General features: G+C 41.3%; 1 protein-coding gene across 1 annotated transcript; it reads right to left on the bottom strand.

Moving 5' to 3' along the window:
• Positions 1–880: 880 nt before the first annotated feature.
• LOC134534394 (uncharacterized) lies at positions 881–22191 on the bottom strand. Its single transcript, XM_063372888.1, has 4 exons — positions 22048–22191; positions 16568–16844; positions 11789–12661; positions 881–7642 (listed from the first exon to the last, which is right to left on the bottom strand). Exons 1-4 carry the CDS (start codon positions 22115–22117, stop codon positions 6766–6768), a joined length of 2097 nt encoding a protein of 698 aa, XP_063228958.1. The 5' UTR covers positions 22118–22191; the 3' UTR covers positions 881–6765.
• Positions 22192–22928: the final 737 nt, after the last annotated feature.

The raw sequence follows: 22928 nt of genomic DNA, 5'->3' as shown, positions 1-22928 counted from the left end.
AATTATCATAGTAACATGGAATACAAAAATGCTTTCCCCAAACACCATTAATTATTATAACGATCCCTTACATTACATACCTTTTTTTTACCAGGAGTTGTTTGAGGTTCGTGTGGACGTTCTTTGTTTTGTTTCCTTATCCTAAGGACAGACCTACGGCTTACGCCAGTGTAGTGTGCTACTCTGTCCGTAGCTTTGTGGACTGGCACTTCTAAACACTTATTTTTCGCTTCGCGGTCACAACATTCAATAACACGTTTCACTATTTCTCTTTCACCACTATGAATGACTTTTTTAAATCGTACCGGACGTTCTCTAGCATCCATCGTAACCTACTACCACTGTTCAACTGCTGTGAGGGAACAATGTTTGTAGGTTGCAGGCTACAGACGCAGGTATACGCGGGGAATTACTTCCCCTCTCTCCAACATGACCCCTCACCCCCGCGGAGAGAAGTGCCACCTTTCCTGGCGCGGACAGTAGTTTGGCGTGATTCCACAGTGAACAATGTTACTGGCCATACAATCCTTCCACTGTTTTAAAATGGTTACCGTAAATTGTTACAGATTTTATACCCATAAAATCGGCGGAGCTTTTCCACATTCTGCATCGCTAGCGCCCTCTTGTGTTTAATGAAACATCGTTGTGGTGCGGGCCGGTCGGCGGCGCCGACTCGGCGCACTGCACACGTCCACCTTGCCCCCTAGGGGTCAACACCACAGCAATGGGCAGTAATTGCACACGTGACTGGAAGGAGCCCAAAGAGTTGTCGTCAATTTTTTTTTTTTTTTAAATTGGGGACTCCCACTGAAGGGAGTCACCCGCCAAAAATTCATCTTTATTAAATAAAAGGTACATGGAGATAATGAAAACACAAATGTAAAATACATGGCCGCAAGGGCTTCGTGGTGACAATGGTTATTTATTTACAGTATGTACAAAGATTGAGCTCCTCCGACGTCCGTCCCTGGGGCTCTGCTGCTCTGTCGGTGGCGTCCGTTGGCTGGCTGGCGGGGTGGTGCTCGGCTGATGTTGGTGCCATGCTGCTGATGAGGGGCAGCACGGTGAAAGCGGTGTTGATGTTGCAGTTGGAGGCTTGAGAATTAACATTATTCTTTATTTCATATTAGAGAAAAATCACATTTTTCGACTTTTCAGTGTAAATCATTCTTTTTTAAACATAAATTAAATATATTCAAAGTGCCCCTGTTCTGCCTTTACATTACATGTGTACAAACACAATAAGTCAGTAGATATTATTGCGCAGAATACATGTTACATAATGCACATAAAGTGGTTTACAGTTCTTATTGTATATAACACCTTGATTACATAACATATTAGTTAATGATATTATTAATTCTCTTAACTACCATCTATGTGTGACTGTAAGCATTAACTTATCCATAGAGGTTGCAATACTAGATATTACAGTAGAGCATACTTAGTTATTCTTAGGTCCTTCCCTAGTGTGTGAAAGCACTGGCAGAGGTCAAAATGGTGGAAATGACAATTCACCCTCCTCTCCATATGGCCTCGGTTGGGACTTTTGGTGTAGTCGCACTTGCCTGGAGGCAGCACGGTGGGCTTCAGTCCCAGGTCTGATCACTCTTCACTGTCCACTGCACTGCAAAGTCTTCTTGCGGATTGTTTAAGTGGTCTTGGGTATGGAGTCCATGGCTCTAGGCGAAGTGTTTTCCGGGAGGTTCCTATTCCTGGGTGCTGGTACGGTTCCTGATTTCAGTTGAACCATAGACGGAGAGATGTGATACTCTGTGGTTGTCTCCATGGTGGCATAGGTGTTAACACCTTTGGGGTTTCCCCTTCCTTGTGCCGGGGGTCTTACTGGTGGGTACCGTTTTCTCTATCCAGGAGCCATCTTGATTAATGCTTCTCCTTTCAGCCTGTTTACAGTGGAACACTGGGCAGTCTTGGTGGAAGTGTTGTTCGGGGCAGAGAAAACACTTCGGTTAGCTTCTATTCGGGATCGTATTCCCTTTAGCTGCTGTGGTGGGCCTGGTTTGTCCTGAGTTTCGAAACGATCTCGCTGTGCTGCAGTGGCTCGCATAAGGAGTTCTGATAGATCATCGGGAGGTGGGTTTCTCAGAAATGGCCGAAGTTCGCGTCGCACCAGCTCCAGTATGGTAGGGAGAAACTTGTTGGAATCTTTTCCTAGGTGAAGCCTTTCATAGAGTTTCCTTCTCTGTAGCAAGACATTTTATACATCCTCTCCTACCTTTTGTTTAGTGACAAATAACTGGTCAGTGAGCTCTGCCATCGTTGTTTGGTTACCAAAGTAGTACAGAAAACCTCCTGTGAACTCTTCCCAGTTGTCATAGAGCCTTTCAGGTGTCTTCCACCATCTAGCTGCTTCTCCCAATAGCAATGGACCTACAATGTCTAACCATTCGGTGTGTTTGATTGCTTACACCCACAAGGCCTGCTCACATTGTCGAACAACTTGCACAGGATCCTCATTATCTCGTCATTAGAAGAGTCGGAGTACACTTGCAGATCTGTCACTTAAGGACATGGAGTGGTGTTCTCGACATAGGATGCGAATAACATCCCCGTGAGGTTGAGCGGTACATCCTCTCAGCCGAGGCAGGAGAGGAGGTAGTCCCTATGGCATGTCTGGCAAGTGACAAGGACTAGGGCAGTCCGAGGGCAGTATGGAGCAAAGAAATGTCACACCACTGGGGTGTTTGGGTACTTATCTACAAGTTTCTCTCGGCAGGGGGTGCAGAATTTGATCAGAGTCTTTTGTTGAATGACTTGTTCTATGGGTCTAAAGCATAGTATATGAAAATTAGCTTGGCAAAATGCACAGGCAATGGTTTGGACATCCTGAAAGTTTGAGCACCACCAGGTAAATGGGATGGTGCACCGGCGATGTTTTTGTGTCTGGAAGTCTAACTAGACAAATAATCACCCCACATTGTGCACCAAATTGATGTGCCAATGTGTTTGCCAGTAACTGTCATACTGCTGGCTTCTCTTCAGGCTGGGCAGGTCATTGTCGGGTGTGCCGACGACCTGAGCACTTTTTCATTTGGGTAGGAATTGATGAGGGAAGGGAAGGGTGTCCACGGTCTCCGGGGAGTCGCTAGTGGAGAGAAAAAAAGTACTCGCGGTCTCCGAGGAGTCTCTAGCAGGGAGAAGGGCGAGCCCATGGTCTTCGAAGAGTCTCTAGCTTAAAGAGGACAGAGAGTGAGAAGGAGTGAGTGAGAGAGGGGGGGAGAGGAAGGAGAAATAATTATCCTGCTAAAACTGGTCGATGTTTATTTCCCCAGATTACTGCTAAAAGGTTTCAGTAGTTTCAATTGAGAAACCATACACCAGCTTCATTATGGCTCTGTGCTATTATATAAAAATGACTGAATGGTTTTTTTCCTAACAATATAAAAAAAAGTTAATGAGATATGAGCTTTTTTTCTGATTCCAAGTTATCCAGGATAAAATTACTTTTTCTGAAGAAAAACCCATGGGTGTATGGCTATAATGTATTTTAGAAATAAAACTTCACACATTAGTTGTAGTTCTATGTCAGCTCACTAATGGAATTTTGGGCGGTGCTGCCATTTAAAACAATCTGTGTGTTTCGGTAAGTTACTTGATATCTTATATATGATACATAAATTTATGATTCGAGGGGCTTTGGTATTATGATGGGATCACAACAGCATGTTGGCAGCGGCTCGAATATTCTAACATGTTCGACAAATTGACAGACGACGATATCCGCCGACAAAAATGCGCGATAACAGCGCAGTGGGAACAGGGTGAGGTGGGTCGTAGGTTGCTCAGCACAAGTGCAGGTTCAATGTAGATAACATGTTTCACCTTCCCAATAGATGTTCGAAGTGCCACAACGAAGGTGTTACAGTGACAAAGTATGTTGTCATGATCTCTTGTGAAAATTTGTGGCACATCATGCGGAAGTTAGAAAGTCGTTGTTGTACATTATTGTGTTTAAAAACTGTCCCATCTGGCATTATGTATCATGTAGACTTGGGGATTTAAATGTTGCCCCATAGGAATAACATTACCATTGCCTCCCACCGGTCGTCCATGAAATGTATTGTTAAGATGGTGTCGCACAGCATGTCATGCAGAAACGATAATCTCCTTCAGCTAGTGGCATATATACTAACAGCTCTGGCAGGAAATTAAACTAAGTTGCACTGGAAACAGTGAAGATTGTAAGATGTGTCCTAGGAGGTGCCTTACTGACCTCCTTGTGTTTCTCCTCTTCACCATCCACTCCTTAGTCCAACTCTTCCACTTATTCCCTACTTGCCCCGCCTCTGATGTCACACATGTGAAACTGAGTTTTCTTAGGGCTTCAATATGCTTGTTTCCCCTGGCCACCTTCTTGTTATCGTCACAACTTCATTGAGTGCTAGAATTGTTGTGCTGCTGGAGTGCTGGTGCTGCTGCTACTGGTGCTGTTGCTGAGGTGAATTATGGTAGTTTGGTCATTTGTGGTTTCTTGAAATGGTATGAGATAGACATAATGTTAATGTATAATTAATCACGTTTCGTTTTGTTTTTTTCTAAATTTATGTTCTGGCCCTCCACCTTCCAAATATAGTTAGGCATTTTAGTTGCTTGTGCCCGCGGACCTCATGGATTTATTCTCTAGTCGTTTTCCATGACCAGCCTCAGTTGGTTGCGTGGCGATCTCCTCTAATCATGCTTTTGTATTATGGGCATTGGCCTGTTGGAATAATTCTTTTCATACACCTTATGTTTGCTTCTAATTGTCACGAGAGCACGTTTATTATAGTTCTAGTCTTGTTAGAACTTTGATCTTTTAATTTTTCACCCTGAGAGATAGATGCATGTGTACGGTATAGCTTTTCTGTAATCCCCTGTATTTATTAGGGTATGATTTTTGAAAACGTTTTTAACATAAATGTTTAATTATATTTATAGAAGTATAATTTCTAATTTTGTGTAATCGAGTCATTTTCTTGCCTTTGGAACAGTTTGAATATGTATATTTCACGTTAAGAGTGTTCATAGCTTAAAATTTCCCTAGTTAACTTTTCGTAGGCTATAGAATTACTTTGCATTGGCAAAACTTGAATCGCCTGAGTGTGCTCTAAGCATGGTCACTGTGGATATTTGTGTTTATAATTTTCATGGACTATTGTTTGGTGATTAACATGTTTTCCCGTGTTGTTAACTCTTGTAACACAATTATCGAAACCCTCTGTAATTTTTTGGAAACATAATGATTTTTCTGATTCTTCTTAACTGTAAGAAAATTATTTATCTTGTTGATATGCGAGATTTACATAATATCTGTAGAGTACTTTTTCAATTTTTAAAACAGTGTTCTTAATTATTTGAAATTTTTGTTTAACACAGCCTTTACTCCTCTGCTACTATGTACCAGAACACAGTTCCATGCATTTTTTTGCTTACAAACTATTTTCTGCAAAGTATTAATGCACACTGCACGAAAAGCCTAAAGCAAACAAGCAAATACCACAATCACCAAAACATTTTGCAGTACGCCAGGCTGCTTGTTATTAGTGTGTATGGCTAACTCTAACATGTCTGCATCCTGCTCGTCGCTTTGCTTTCCTAGGAAAAGCTGAAAATGATGGTCACTGCACTGTGATAGTGTCTTCTCTCAGCCATTGGAGTAGTGACATGCACGTGAAATTTAAATGTATGCTTCTGTTCGTGCTTATAACTTTTTAAGATTATGTTTCAGGACTAAGTTCTTAAACAATTCAGTAGGTGTATTTGGTAGGTCCTGGTGCACCGGTGGGGGGTGGGGGAGCCGGGGAGCCGCGGCGGCCATCTTGGATTACGTCACTTCCGGCGGCCATCTTGGATTACACCACTTCTGGCGGCCATCTTGGATTTGACCTTGATCTTTGACCCCGGTGGACATTTTGTTATTATCCGCCATTTTGTTTTCTAGATAATTCCGCCATTTTGAGTTTCGTCCGCCATCTTGAAAATCTTTATGTATTATCCGATTTTAATGAAAACATTTTTAAAATTTATAAAAAAATTAAATAATCAAAATTTTAAAAGAAATATCGGTCTTTGGGATTATTGCGATGCGCAACTCGTGGTTACCGACAGAGCTCATGTTGCTATGCTTACATGCAGATCACATTAATTTGAAAATATTGTACAGATTTTAATTAAAGGAGTCATTGTAAAGTAAAAGATTTATGCTGTCAAAAAGATGTTTTGTAAAAATCGGAAAAACCACTTTAAAAAATTACGCCTTTTTGTGCGCACTGGAGGCGTGAGTCGATTTAGTTGCACGCGAGTGTAGTAACTGCCAACATATATAGGATATGTCACGAAATTTCATTGGCTAAAATTAACAGTAAGATTTTACTTGTGAACCGACTTCGCACAAGTCATGTGCACAGTCGTGCGCATTGCCTGCTATGCACTCGCTTGTGTATATTTTAATTATGAACCCAACCTAACAACCAAATGTTCTAAAAATTAAAAAGTTACTTAATCACAACTTTTCTCTCAATACAGGTGCATAAAATGATAAAGTTGTGCTAATTAATAGCAGAATATTCTTTTTTTTTTAAGTCATGTATGTTTGTAATCGTCCTAGTGTGCAAGGCATTGCTATGTTCTTATTGTCTGCCTTTATTTAAGGACGCGTTAAAGATCCACGATCCAATGAAAATGCTAGTCAAATGTAAAATGTTATTCACTTATATAGAAGATAAAGCTCAGTGTTGAACACTAGACATTAGCGGCCATACAACGCTAAGTGAGCAGGCCGGAGACTGTGAGCGCTGGAAGCGTGTTGACCACACGCCGGAAAGCGCTCACTTCACAAGCATACGAGTACCCCTTAAGAATATTTGTCTTGTCCCAGGTGAGCCACGAGATCCGATTGCTGACGTCGGGGCAGATGACGTAGTCGCTGCCGGGCTTCTCGACATACGGGTTGTTGACGCCGAGGAAGGCGGCACCTGCGCGCGTCGCCGGGTTGTAAACGACCTTCCAGAACAGCTTGGGCACGGGCAGGCCGCGCTGGGTGCCGTTCACGTACAGCCACAGCTCGCGATGCACGTTGTGGACATCCGGGAGCGTGGTGACGCCGTGCGTGCCCGTGTACACCACGAGGTTGGCAGCCTTGCTGCTGGCGTAGCGCCGCACGTTGTTCTCGAGCGTGAGCCAGTTGCCGGCATTGAACACCTGCCACTGCGGCGCGGCGTTCACGTAGTAGAAAGTAGCCCTGTGCTGTGAACCGTACACGTAGTCCGTCTTGGCAGCGAGATGGCCGCGAGCTAGGAAGTAGTTAGAGGTGCTGGATACATATTTGGAACCCAGCTCTTCTGAACCCAAGATGGCGCTTATAGTGGCTAACTGCTGGTTCCTTGTGTAGAATGTGTTTGGGTTGAAGCGTGGGTAGAAGGTACCTCGTAACCAGCTCGGCCGTGGGAATCCCACTTGCACACCGCCGATGTTTTTCACAAGGTCGAATTGCGTGTAGATCACATTGCCGAGCTCTTGATCGAAGCACACCTCCAGTATGTTGTAGAATGCACCATTCACAATGAAGCCTATCTCAATCTCTACGTATCTGTTGTTAGCACACCTCTTGCCGTTCAACCGTGCAGTGTGAACGGGGATAACACTGCAACAATCACAAAATAATATCTCACTTTTTGTTTAAGGAAACATTAAATATTAATTATAGTAGTTAATTCACAATATATATCTAATTTCTTTATGGAAAATACTTAACTGCCCAAGACCTGCGACTATTTATTTTGTTAGTTTGAAAAATAAAATGCACATTACAATATTCAACAAAACTAATAATGGCTTGACTAAAAAATATATATTTTTCTTTTATAGCTACCAATACATCTTTAGCTTGAAATAACCCTAGTTATCACATTTAAAACAAATTATTTTATATCTGAAGAAACAATAGCAAAGACATTTGAATATATTAATGGTTAACATTAATCTTTGTATTGCTATCTGACAATTGCATTTTTCCAACCTTGAAAAAAAAGCATTATAATTTCCAAGAATCACCTAGCAAGCTAGTACCTACTGTTAGAATGTACATAGTCAACAATGAAAATGATGATGTAGAAAAGCTCTACAGCAGAGCCGCAAATACCCTTGAAATATTAGAGTTTACATGAGATAAAAATAGACTATTCTTGTATTATAGACTGATGGTTTTTAAGATAGAAATTATGAACACATGAATTTGAATTCAAATTAAGGCCACGTGACTCAAAATTAACATTATCTTTAACTTACACGTTAACCTATTTACAAGTTAACCTTTGTCTAAAGACATATATGTATATGTAACTGAATTTATAGCTACTGTGTATAGTTTTTGTCAAGGGTGTATATAGCTCAAAGCATTTTTATAGGGGAGGAGAGTCTATGGTGTAATACAATAACCAAAGGAAGAACATTATTTATTAAAACTATTTTTAACCATATTATGGGAGGATTAGTTAAACTTTCCTGGCTAAGTGGTAAGGGGGTGAGGGTGCAGCCCATATAGCATGTAAGCTTAAGGCAAGCTTGTCATATAGGCTTGCCGTGCAAGTTTGACACATCAAGCTTCATTAAAGCCTTCTTTGAACCATGAATCATTATTGAAAGCTTGGAGGCCTGACATGGCCAGCTTGCTGCAAGCTTGCCATGTGTAATCTTGATAGCATGACTCAAGCTTGATTAAATCTAACACACCATGGTAAGCTTGATTCATGCCTATTTTGCTATTTGGGAGTTGTACCCCTTGCCCCACCCTGTACTAAGTACAGCATTATTGTGAAAAAGCTGCGAAGTTAGTAAGATTTATAGAACATGGTTTTCAAAATTTTTGGGGACAGAAACTTCTTCTCTCCAGCTTTATTATTGGTTGCCTCCATTAAAAACAAAGCACTACAGTACTGATGTAGTTTATGTCCATCCTTTTCTCAATAATGTGCAGTAATATTTTTCAAAAGTTGTTTTTCAAAATGTTCAGTTTGGTCGTTTGGTGTACGATGAGATTTTACACTTGATAAAATCGTACTTTCAAATGAAGAAATATTTTACGTGCGGGCATGTTCTCCAGTCCCAAATGATGTGTGGCATGACTGGTTTAGTGTAACGAGTCTACGGTGGTTTGACATCGCTTAATACAGCAAAACCACACAACTAGCTCAGAGCCCTGAGAAAATGAAACTTTTCTATCTTATGAATTACTGATCTACAGCCATCATGTCTTCGGTGGCCACGAAAAGATCGTGTGGAGAGTGTCGCGGCTAGAGGTGTTATTTTTCCGGAAAAAAGTATTTTTGGTAAAATTTTCCGCTAATCCATCGTATAATTTTCTGAAAACGACAGGAAAATGTTTAAAGACTTAAAATTTCAAAGAAACACACAAATAAATGTTAACAACATTATTATACAAACATAACCAAATAAAATATACATTGTGGTTTAAACAGTACCTTCTTATCTGAAGAAGAAACATGATTTTAAAATATATGTTGGTAGTGGGGAAAAAAAATAATTTTTTCCATATAAGTATGTGGTTATATTTTCCCAGAATATTTTCCGAGCGGAAAATTTTTCTCGGAAAATATTTCCATTTACATTTCTAGGGGTTCAATCCCAACACTTCGGCATGACTCATTAATGAGCACGCAATCCGTATCCAAGTGGTTCGGAGGGCAATATTACATTGGAGGTCTCGTCACCTTGAGTCAGCGAAAAACGTGTATCCAAAATACGCATAAAAATTTAGTTGACACAATTTTTACTTCGTAATCGCTGAAGTAGGATTCAAAACTTGAGGGATTTCTGTGAAAAGCACTTACTGAATAAAATGTGTAGCTCAAAACAAGATGTGAAACTGGCAACGTTAGTGCACAGCGAGTGTCACCATTCCAACATTCAAACATTAAAAAAAATCGCGGGGCTTAAGCCGTCAGTATCAGTATTTAAGTGTTGATTTCGTACTAAAAAGACGACGGCCAGTGTCTGCAGAAAGTTAAAACTATGCATCCCACAATTCTCGGCAAACGGTTTATTACAGTAATTTGCGTCGAGCAGGAAGCATTTGTTTACAATTTCGCCTCACACAAGCTAGGCCTACACCAGTCACAATGCTACGTGTGATAGTTTCTTCCGTAGAAACGTCCATACTTGCTGCCATGAAGGCTTGGCTTGCGGTTTTTCCGGAAGCTTCTAAAGGAGCCTGAAGAAAACCTTCCATCATGTTTTATAGCGGTCAGCTATAACTTTCTTTTATGGTAGATGAAAACAAATAAAAACTTGTGAACCACGCATCACCATACTACGAGCATGTCTGCGGCCATGCGATGCGCGAGCGGGCTTCTCGTCGCTGCGACTCGGGTTGGATTCCTGGCGGATCCACTCCCGGGGCCGGAAACATCGAGTCACGTGTTGCCGGTGGCGGGCTGAACTCTCCCGGAACACTCTCGCTTTATTCCCCAACGCATGGGGGGCCTCGCCTGCTCGGGCACACATGCAGTGTGCAGAACTTCAGGTAAAACACGTGATTTGAAAAATGCTCAAGATATATCAGTGGGGTCTGTTGACGAAAAATATTTAAGAATTCGCTGAGGGCCGAAAAGTACTTTAGATACCGTATTAAGATTTTAAACAGTATTTTTAGAAGAGTTGAAATGGTTAAAAGGCATGTTTTCAGAGTAAAACAACCGGTAAAGATTCTTGAAAGCACTCAAGAGACTAGCATTACACCATTACCTTCATTTCTATGCCATGTGATGTAACGGTCACCGCTAAAGTTTCACAGTTGTCCTATGGTCAACGAGAAGACTGCGCGCCAGTTCACAGCCTTGCGCTTAGAGGTGATACCACGCTAGAAGCACCCGCGAGCGTCGCGCTTATCATCCCGCCTCACTAACACACACATACATACCCCGACTAGACGGGCCTCTTAAGTCAATTCTTTACAAAAAGTTATAAAAGCTTTTTTGGCGAGTGATTCTTATCCCCTTACCTTTCACCCCAATAACTTGTCTTGTGTAACCGGGCATTTGTGAAAATTCACTGTTTGTATTGGGTATTTTATTATGAAAACCTTATTAGACAAAATGTTTTTGAAAAGTTTGATTTAATAATTCATTTTTTCATAAAAATTATATATTTTTTACAATCATACATAAGTTGTAGATTTTTTGATAGTGTTAGCTATGCAACAAACATTATGTAGACCAAATGTGAAAAAGACCAGTAAGATCATGTCGCATATGGAGAATCACTGATTTGTTTATGTATTGCTCAATCAAACAAATAGTCTAATATTATTCAGTAGACACGAATACATTTAACATTTTGTATCACCTTTGACAAAAAAATAAATAAAAATATACATTCCAGGCAGGATTATATGTCTAAAAATGTTTGAATTTAAGTAACATTAACATTCAGTTTTAAAAATTTTACAGGAAAATATTTTTTAAAAATATTAGTTGGCCTATTTGGAGTGACGTTCTAGCATGTTATGATGATTATTTTGATATTTGTAATGTTCAGTTTCTTCGGTGCTGTACACATTTTCGTACCGTTTATCAAAATATGAGCTCTTTAACGTAGATCGATTGTATTCACACTAAAATGTTAACAGAGCTAGGCGGGTTCTTAAAGATGGATTGATATAAAGCATTGTCTTGTTCTAACTGTGGATAATCTCGTCGGTCTAGTGGCTCGCGAAGTGCCCAGAGGCAGTGGCGACGTCCAGGTGTATGCAGACAGTAACGTTCAGCGCTACGTCAGCAGGCTGGTGACGGTGAAGGCCGGCAGGGTGTTGACAGTTCGGCGGAAGGCGCTCACTTCGCAGGCGTAGGAGTAGCCCTTGCGGATGTTGGTCTTGTCCCAGGTGAGCCACGAGATGTGGCCGCTGACGTCGGGGCAGATGACGTAGTCACTGCCGGGCTTCTCGATGTACGGGTTGTTGACGCCGAGGAAGACGGTGCCCGCATGAGTCGCCGGGTTGTACACGACCTTCCAGAACAGCTTGGGCACGGGCAGGCCGCGATGGGTGCCGTTCACGTACAGCCACAGCTCGCGATGCACGTTGTGGACATCCGGGAGCGTGGTGACGCCGTGCGTGCCCGTGTACACCACGAGGTTGGCAGCCTTGCTGCTGGCGTAGCGCCGCACGTTGTTCTCGAGCGTGAGCCAGTTGCCGGCATTGAACACCTGCCACTGCGGCGCGGCGTTCACGTAGTAGAAGGTCGCCATCTGCTGGGAGCCGTACACGTAGTCCGTCTTGGCGGCCAGGTGGCCGCGCGACAGGAAGAAGTCGTTGCTGCTGGAGACGTACTTGGAGCCGAGCTCCGCCGAGCCCAGGATGGACCCCACCGTGGCGATCTGCCGGTTGCGCGTGTAGAAGGTGTTGGGGTTGAAGGCCGGGTAGAAGGAGCCGCTGAGCCAGCTGGGCCGCGGGAACCCCAGCTGCACGCCGCCGATGTTCTTCGCCATGTCGAACTGCGTGTAGATCACGTTCCCGAGCGTATTGTCGAAGCACACCTCCAGGATGTTGTAGAAGATGCCGGCGACCACGAACCCTATCTCGATCTCCTCGTACCTGTTGCTGGCGCACCGCCTGCCCGTAAGCCGCGCCGTGTGGGACGGCAGGACGCTGCAACCAGCATAGCCACTCACTTCCCACTTCCCGCCTCGCTTCCTCCACCGCCATGCTCTCATCAGCCAAGTCTTCATTTTACACAAAGGGAAATTACATGTATGAAAAAAGGTGAAATTTTATAATTTACTTCTAATGTTGTGTATTAGCAATAAAGAATTTCGTCACAACTTGTCTATATTACATATTTCCATGTATTCGCTCCAGGCGGATAAAATTCAAAATTCGGCCCTGAAACGTCTCTTCTTTTTATACTGATATTTTTGGCATGTAAATATATCAAGTACAAAATTTATTTACTTTTATTTTACAACTTTTTTTATTCCTCCCTAGGTATTCGAACAACGGCCAATAATTATTGCGCGGTTCCGTTTTGTATTAAATAATATTTATTTTTCTCTGTTGGTATTTTTGGGAATGTTTTGTACAAATGCCTGAGAAAATTCTTCTCATCACCTTTAAATATACTCACATACACATAGCTCCTGATGTTGGGGGCGTATTTATTCGTTGCATGAGACGATACCGGAAAGTAATGACTCTTAGTAGCATCCCGCAGTCATGCACCGAGGAGGAAGATTTGTGTTTACTCATGCCTGACTCATAATTTGAGAGTGCCAAGTGGTTTGAAGTCTGCAGTAATCCCACCACATTATTCTCGTTGCTGTTCATAGCCATAAACCAACTTTAACTTTCCCTTTGTGTGATAAGTACTACAAAGACCATAACACCCTGCTACCCCCGTTCCCTCACCCAGCAAACATAAATCCATGCAGAGAACTATATACCTTCGATGGCCGTATTTGTCTAGGCATTAACTTCGTGTTACGAGATTCGGTATTTCTGTTCCAACCTTCCATAATGATCCATTGTATGAGCTTCGAGTTACTGTATTATTATAAAGAAGAAATTAGTGGTCTTTCTTCGACCTATTCTTGCAATAGGGAAGACTGTCCTTGTCCGAATACTTCAAGTTTTAGCAAGCTACAACCTACACTAGCTGTTTAACTGCCAGATTTGATGGAGTACGTGCTCTCTTATGGGCTGAGTCTCCACCGACACACAATCTCCGCTGAGCCACAGGGAAATGGATACACCATCTCGTCACAACTTAGAGGGGTTTTAGGAGGAGTTGTAATAAGAGGCTGAGGGATTACCACCACCCACTCCCCCTTAACCTAATTAGGCTAACCTGTCGCTGACTCAAATAATAACCTGTCCCAAGAGTATCACAAGGGGCTTAACCAAGTCTGCCACAACTCTGGGACTCCTGAGACCCCAGAGAGTCTGTGGTCTGGTCGAAGTGCATGCAACCTCTCCTAGCTGTCCAGCCAGGCTAGCGCCGGAGCTGTGTCACCGCTCACTGCGTCCTTCACCAGTCTGATCCTGCACCGACAGAGAAAATCTCAGCGGGTCAGTCCGCACTACTACCAAGTTTTAGTGGCACGTGCAGGTTTCAGACTATTCGCTTCGGCTGGACCTAACTGCCAGTGCCGTTGTCAGATACACTGGAGTACCTCGGCATGTCTCGGATCCTACCCCGACCCCCTGCACCTCGGCCCAAAAGGGTTTACAGCCAATAAGATCCGGGTGTGCCTAACCTCGTCTCAGAAAGGTTGGCCGCAGATTCAGCCCTCCAGACAAGTGAGGAGGCCTGAGGCACCGCCCGTGCCGCCAGGAGGCAGGGAGTTGCCGCTCCAAACACCCTTCCCTTCTCGGATACCAGACCCGGCCACGGCTCCGACAGCACAGTGGCAGTCACCTTCTCCCACAGGAGTGGCCCACTCCCGGACCTTGTTGAATGGTACAGGTGAAAGGCAGTTTATATTGATGTGCAACATCTTAGCTCTCAGTGTACAGCATTTGGTGGAAGTCATTTCGTGAATGCGGCAGAAGTCGAGGACGGAAATTTGTAGCAACTACGGTGCTGCCATCTGTGACGAATGACATGAACAAAAGCTCACATAATACAAAAGGAAACTTTATAGTATTAACTGCCTAGTGAATTTTAACAGGATGGGCAGTATTTTAATAAAATTCCTTGTCGGAAATCGTGTCTAAAGCCGGGGTTTAGTATTTCAAGTCATTTTCGCTTTTATTTGAGCCGTTTAATTTTCTAGCTTAACCTTTCACTTTATCGACATAGCTGCTTTGGCAGCGCATTCTAGCGACGGGTGCGGAAACTACTCGTGATTCGCGTCAAGAAATGTAGTTGAAAACAAAATTTTCATATATTTATCACGTTCGGCATTACTTTAAAGAATTCTACTTGAAATTTAGTTTCCGAGGCCCGAGTTTCGTATTATGAGTGTATTTGCAACATGAGAACACATGAATGTGCTGGTTACCGAGGTTAGGTGTTACACATCATTGGCGAGTACTGAAAGACTCGCTCACATTTTTTTATTGTAGTTTCAAACAGCAAAGGGGGAGGGGTATCCTTCAGTAATCGTCATATAACACACCACACTTATGTGATTAGAATCGTGGGTTCTATTCCGCATTCCAGCATAACTCATATTCATGAGCATCGAGTTAGGACTCAAGCCGCTCGGAGCCAGCTATAGGCTTGGCAAATTTTCTAGCCATAGCTTTATGTTAGTAAACAAGTATTATTATTGAAGGCCAATTAAATTTTTTCCAGCATAACATAAATGCACTACGTTGTAAAAAAATATATAGATTTTACTACAAAATTATTGGAAACTAGATGCCAAAATATTTTTTTGTAAATTTACAGCTATGCTATTGCAACTAGTACAGTACGTCCCTGTGGAATATACTGGATGAGTCAGAATTATTCCAACAAAATAAAGACTATAGTACATTACGGAAAAAAAATTAAAACATACATGCCAATTAACGCCTAAAGTGCTTGCCAAGGCTGGTATAAGACTTTTAAGTTGTAGCTTAACAACTAGTTTATTGCAAATGATAAATGAAGTATTTAAGATGGAACACTGCGTTTGGATAATGTTTAATTAATCTAATACCACTGCAAAACTTTTCACAGTCGTAAAGTGAGTTCATTCAAAAATTTGGGGCAGAATCCTTATTTCCCATAAATGTTTGTAACTCGTAAATATAATGCAATTTTTAAAGCTAAATATTAATCAAAATTTTAAAGTATATTTATAAGAAATTAAGTGTTTTCTTCTAAACACCTTCATAGTCATGCAACTCACGTAACAATCATAGCCCCAGATCCGCAGCAGCTCTCGCATACGGGAAGTTGTGCTTGCTGCTCACCTGCAAAGCGCTGCAGTTTTTTGTTCTAAATTTTGATACTTAAGCTTTTTTTAGAAAACGGCATGGTTAGAAAAAGGCAATATTTTTAAATTATGTTCATTAAACATTATTTTGACACTTATTTCTTTATTTTAAATACTTTTTTTTTTCTATAAACGAGTTGTTCAGCTTTAACTTCATGTGCGTATACCAGCCCTGGGAAGCATTGCAAATCATAAGTTGCCCGTGTGTGCTACGTATGGGTGTTTTTATTATTTTTGTGTGTGACGAGACTGCAGCCGAAGATCCTCGGTCGAATTCAGACCCCACTCTGTATACAACTAACGTTTGTATGAAAAATCATGTACTGCAGTCTTCCAAATTATGACAAATATATGAAGTGCGCTGACAACGACGAGACAGTTGCAACATAAAACAGTTAATACACACAAAATAACAACCTTGGACAACACAGCGACAGACAAAGGAACCCATTGTTCGTCTGTGTTTTGATATTCCATCTACGGAATTACCTGTACTGTCTCTGCACTTATAATATAACAGGCTGAAGCTTGTTTTTTGTGTGTTCATGTTTAGAGTAATGACTCAAATGCCACCTGTAGAGAGGTAATGGCCAGGCAAGGGCAAGGCCAAGGCCAAGGACCGAGGACGGACCTGCAGCTGAGCTTGTCGAACTCGTGCTTGACGCCGTTGACGAGGAAGGTGGAGCCGGACACGCAGGCGGCAGTGACCACGGCTGCGCCGCTGCCCACCGCCGGCAGGTGGTTGTTGGCGCCCGGGCAGGCCAGCTCCACGCGCTCCCCGGCCGCGAAGTGCACCGAGTCCCCGGGCACGGCGGGCAGCTTGAAGCCCAGCCCGCCCCTCGCTCCCCCTGGCACAAGCAGCAGCGGCTGCGGCGACGGCAGGCCCTTGTTCACGCTCACCGCGCAGCCTGCAACAGCCGGGTCGGCATCTCCCACGTGGCTGCCGTAGAAGACAATGTAGCGGAGTGTCGTGGAGAAAACTCACTCAACCGTTCATATCTTTTGCAGTGCAATAAAATTGTAAGTGACTTAGGTGAACTATTCATTCATCAATTATCTATCACCTGCGCCCCATAGTTTTTCGTTTTAATTATTACAAGTATTTTCATAGGTATTAAAAATTCAAAATCACAAATTTTCAGGATAATCTGCATGGGATTAGGAATTTGGACGATGTTATAAAACTATATGGGGATATGAGAAATTATTTTATACATTTTAGTCCGTTTTATAAACGTGATATATTAATTTTTTTAAATTTAAATAATCATTTTTTAATTAGAATGAGATGTAACTCAACGTTTCAACAGTTTCATTTCATCATTTAACATTAAAAATTTTGACTTTGTTTGAGCATAACACATTATTTAATTAAAAGCCTTGTTTTTAATAGTGACGAGCTGACAAAATGTGTCTCCAGTGCCTAGCATTGAATTGCTATTAATTTTCAGATTGACTTAATCTGCAATGATACTGTCAATAGACGATAACTGATGGTCTTAAACAAAAGCTATTAAAATGAAACCAACATTAGAAGTTATTACAACGAGCGAGCCGGGCAGTAGGCGACTGCACTGCAGCCAGTAGCGGCGCCCGACAAGTGCGACGCTCGCTGGCGTGCATAGGCCAGTTCCAGTGGTGACCCGAACATTTTGCGGCGTACTTACGAAGCTAAAGTGCTTTAAAGGATCTGCAGGTTTCACATTATTTCAAGAAAACTATATTTTAGCCACATAACTCTCAAAAAAATACAGTTCAAAAAGGAAATCTGCAAACAAAACTACCATTCCGAAAGCATCATCATATTTCATGGTTACGTGCCTTACGTAATCAGACACCACAAAAATTCTTGATCAGTTTTTGCCTCACGTAAGTCTTAAGAAGCTCTGTGTAACACCGAAACTTTTGCGAGCGATGAATGCAGAAACTGCTCATCTCAAGCAGTTTTAACACAATGGGTGTTTTTCTTCATTTAACTTCAATATCCATGACACCGGGAAGCACAAATTTTGTACGCTTTAAGAGAATGTCGCCTCTATTCTTTTCACGAGGAGGAGGTAGATCAGTTAAAAGTGCGTTAAAAGGGTGGAAAACTCCATAAAAACACTTTTCCGGAATTGTAAATTTAATTAAAAATTTATCTACTTTAAAAAATACACTTCGTAAATCCTATATCACATTTATGAATTGAACTAAGCTGTATAAACTCTACACGAATTTCCATGAGGAATCATCTCCTGAAATATTCCTAGTGGTTATAGGTACAACTTGGATATCAGTTAAGTAGAGATGTTCCAACTTAAAATTTTAAACGACAGTTTTAATCAAAAGCGGATGAACATTATTAGCATAAAGTTACTCGATTATTGTTCCACAATCATACAACGCTAAGCTAATGAAAAACTGTAGATAACTGCGAACAATAAAAAAAATCACTATACTTTTCAGGAACAATAGTCGTCCTTACGCTACTCTAAAGTAGTGCACATGTACTTGCACTGCCTTTAAACGATACGGAGGTTCGAGAGAAGCCATTTTCGTTCTTTGGTTTTTTATGTGTAACATCTTAGCTCTCGGTATACGGCATTTGGTAGCTTAGTAATTTCGAGAATGAAACGGAAATGTGGAACCACGATGCTGCCATCTGTGGCGGATGGAGCGAACCAAAGTTCACAAAGACAAAGGAAAATTTTATAGTATTAACGGTTTAATGTTTTTTTTTTTTTTTTAATAAAGTGGACAGTATTTTAATAAAACCTCATTGTCGAAAATCAGGTCCAAAGCCAAGGTTTAGTATTTTTTCAAGTCTTTTCCGCTTTTATTGGAGCCGTTTCATTAAACAGTTTAACATTTCGCTCTGCAAATCGAATGACTCGATAGTCAACTTAGCTGCTCCGACAGCGAATTCTAGCAGCGGGCGCGGAAACTACGAGTGATTCGCGCCCAAGAAATGTAGTTGAAAACACAATTTAAGAATATTTATCACGCTCGGCATTATTGCAAGAATTCTAGGTTATATTTAGTGTCCGAGTTTCGTATTATAAGGGTATTTGCAACTTGAGAACACACGAATTTGCTCGTTGCTGAGGTTAGATGTTTCACATTTCTGGCAAGTACTGAAAGACTAGCGGACTTTTTTTTTTTTGCTCCCACTTCCTTGCCTTAGTAAATATCGGCAATACATCTGCCAACTGTAGTCTCGTAATATCTGAACACGAAACTCAATTGCTATTAGACGATATCATAAAAAGCTGTTTCATTGCGCTATTTTGTTAGTAATGGATGGCTACTACTCAGGTTCACTGAGTTAGTTACTAGATGCCTCATTAGTTTAAAAAACTGGATCGAAGCACATATGCATTTGGGTACTCTAAGTGGAACTGGAGTGGTCTTTGTTCGCGAAGCGATGGAGGTGCAGTGTCCTTCACGGTTCGGTGGGGCCTCCGGCTTGCTTGCAAGTGGCTAACAGCGGTTGGTGAAGAGATGCGTCTCGGGACGAACCATGCAGCCTCAGGTCGGGGTTATCCACGAAAAAAAATAGCCTACATCGCAGCTATTATCAGGATTTTCTAGCGTCATGGCTGCATGTGTTGCATACCCAAAAATAAGAGCAAGGCGCACCTGAAAAACCTCCGCGATATTCGCGAAAGATATTTGGCTTTTTGTCCAAGATTTATATTTTATAGCATTTTTTAGTATATTATTTACTGGGTGCTATTTAATCAAAACTCCTTAAAGAAAACATAATTTATTACTCTAGATCAGTGGTCCCAACGTTTTATCAATTGTATACAGTACCACTTGACATTTTCAGAAACGTTGGTGTACCACTAGGCACTAGGCGTACTTAATCTTTTAGTTTTAGATATTGATATATAAGCGATGGTTATTTTTTAAATTTAGGAAAAAATATCCATTGCAAAATGGCAGTTTTATTTATAACACATAACTCTGGAAACAAACAATTATAGACATTAATTTAAATTGAACAACATTACAAAAATTTCTTTTTCAATATTAAAACAGCTATTTTAATGGGAAACTTTTTGCTGTTTGTCCATTATCAAACTTTCAATATCAGGGTCAAGAAACTGAACTTGTCAGCATCTGATCGCGTTATCACCTGCAACGTTGCCACGCACCACTAGTGGTACGCGTACCTCCGGTTGGGAAACCCTGCTCTAGAGTTTGAAAAAACTCAATTTTTAAATACCAATATTAATTTATATCTGTAAAAACAAAGAAATTGTAAATGTTACTCCCATTTTAAGAGCTACAAATAAAATGATTTTATGTTTATTGTATGAAATATTTTAAAACTGCATTTTAAAATTTAGTTTTAAATAACATAAATATGAAAAATATTTACATAAATGAACAATAGTCCTGGATTTTAACAATTATATCTACTTCTGGAATGATAAAACTTATCGTCGGCAAGCATGTTGGCCGAATGCCACCATGCGAAAAACTTATGAACGAATATTAACTATTTATGGTAACAATTAAAGTTAAAAAGGAGAGTTTTGTGTCAGGCATTTAAGGATGTAAGGTTAAACTGTACAATTAAAGTGCCGTGTAGAGTACTCTTCAGTTCCCACGTGAATGTGAAGAATAAGTACGCTGGTCGCCATTTACGAACTCACACTTAGCACAAATCCATTAAAATCTGCTAAAAATTTGTAGAAATTGTTGGCTACCATTACTGTACTGCTTAACTAAAGTTACTGTGATAGTGTTATACGAGAGTCATTCAAATGCAAACCGGAATTAGTTTATGTCGACTCAAGCAGTGACGTGAGCTTGGCAGCGCTGGTAGGGGAGAGGAGAGGGGACAGGCAGCACACGGCCCTCACTCACGTCCATGTCAGTGTCGCTGTGGCAGCACCAGCGGCAGTTGCGCAGCGCGTGATTACTCTTTTCCTCGCCAGCGAAGTGTGGAGTCGAGTGAAATTGTGAAGAGACTTCATGCGCACTTCTGTGATGCTACTCTGAGTAAACCCCATGTGTTCGATTGCGTCCAGAAGTTTCGAAGTAGTGATAAGGTAGAAACTCAAAGCCATAAACAGCATCCGGCGACCAGCGTAAACAAAGACAATATTCAGGCCATGCTTCAGCTTGTGGAAGGTCCACCGAAGAAGGCATTGAGAGGAGAAAAATTTGAAGACGGCGCTGCGGTCGAACAATACGTGCGCAATTGGCTACTGGGGCAACCATCTTTTTTTTCCATGAAGGGATCAAAAATCTTTCTATCTAATGAACAAAATGTATTTCTGTTAAAGGAAACTATGCAGAAAGATAAGGCATTTCATTTGTATTTTCATAAATCACCAATAAATCTGTATAAAAAATTCCGATTAATATTTGAATGACCCTCTTATATAAAATTCTAATAACGTTCAAAACTTCCTGAAGATTGAATGAAAATTAAGTGCGCTTAAACGTGTAATCCACTCTCTAGAAATTTGTCCTGCTCTCATCATTCACAACGTCAACGATTCTGAAAACGCATTCATTATCAGTAATCAGCGGGGAAGTTACAATACTTTTTCTCGAATTGAGCGTTATGAATTTAAAGACCCTACATACATATTACTACTAGCTGTCACCTACACAGAACGCATCAATAGTAAGACAGACACATCAATACACATCGTTTTTGATTTGACGAGTCAGGACCATACACTCTACGACTTCTTGACGGCAGCCCGTCGTTCAAAACTACGTCCTAAGTACACTTATTTATGTGTGTAGTTCTACTGAAACTAGAGTCAAGAAAAATATAAAAAAGGAAATGCCGAACCATGATCCGTGTTATCAATGTAATATAATCGAACATTTCTTCCATTTGTGTAGTAAAATAGCGTAGGCGTTATTTTGAAGTCTTCAAAGACGGCCATCGGTAATTTCGATCTTTGTGTCGATGACAAATCTGCTGATATTTTCTACAGTAAAATCATTAGTAATAACTGTGCACATTGTTATAAAAAAAAACTCATTTAATAATTCCTAACAAATCATTTATAGTGAAAATTGTAAAGTTATTTTGTTATATTAAACCAGCACATCGCATTATAGTTTGATCGTGAAATTAGCAGCATGAAAACTCACCTGATCTAATGATCGACGCCTGACCTCCAAACGCGAGTCCCAGGAGGACCACTACAGCGAATATCGACATGGCGCCCTAACTGCACGAATGTGATTGATCTCGTGAGATTACAAACCACATTCACTCCACCTCCCCTTTGTGCAGTTACGGAATGTGTGTGGTCTCAACTTACCACCTAGCGTTTTATACTTTCACGGCCATTGACGAGTATACAGCATTAGCAACACTTGACGATATCGATAGTTTATCTCAAATTAAAAATGTGGTGGTGTGACATGTTGAAAGACCATAAAACTGTGACAGTGATACGACATCCATCAATTCTATAAGTGGCAGTCTTTTGAAAGCCTGCCCACACGCACTCTTGAATAACCTTCACAGAAGTGTAACAAAGTTACAATCTTAATTGTTTTCTGTCAAGGTTGTATTGAATTTGGAGGGTAGACAATGAAGTTAACTTCTTCAATTGAAGAGTGTCATCTACTCGTCTGGCAGCTGAAGGACTGATTGATCGACCGCATCACAAATATATTCTCATAGCTTCACGTGTAGAGGTTAAGGTGAAGTTACCTGCAATTATAACACGATACTGCAAGCGCTGTGGTAGGCCGAAGAAATGCCACTATTCCCACGCAGTCTGCGAAGCTAGATTCGCCGCCAGCGAGCTCAGGAAGCCTGCACCTGTCTGGTCAGAAGTGCGGGTGCAAACACAGGCCGCTATAGCCTCGCACACGGATACTCGGGGGTCGAGGTCGGCGATGTCTCGTCCGCCGTGAGATAGCTGAAAGCATTAAAGATCTGTTGAAATATAAAGTAAAAGAATATATGCATAGATGATAGGAAGAGTAAACTATGTAACACCCCCCCCCCCCCACGAATT

Source organism: Bacillus rossius, chromosome 1 (assembly GCF_032445375.1).
Source record: "Bacillus rossius redtenbacheri isolate Brsri chromosome 1, Brsri_v3, whole genome shotgun sequence".
Lineage (NCBI taxonomy): Eukaryota > Metazoa > Arthropoda > Insecta > Phasmatodea > Bacillidae > Bacillus > Bacillus rossius.
This window is presented reverse-complemented; position numbering and strand designations above follow the sequence as displayed.

Bases quoted from the DNA above. Each gene is read 5' to 3' on its own strand.
- LOC134534394 (XM_063372888.1), bottom strand. From the start codon at position 22,117: ATGTCGATATTCGCTGTAGTGGTCCTCCTGGGACTCGCGTTTGGAGGT. The intron at 16,845-22,047 runs GTGAGTTTTCAT...CGGCTGTTGCAG, and splicing joins GGCGTCGATCATTAGATCAG to GCTGCGCGGTGAGCGTGAAC. The intron at 7,643-11,788 runs GTAGCGCTGAAC...TGATTGTTGCAG, and splicing joins ACCGTCACCAGCCTGCTGAC to TGTTATCCCCGTTCACACTG.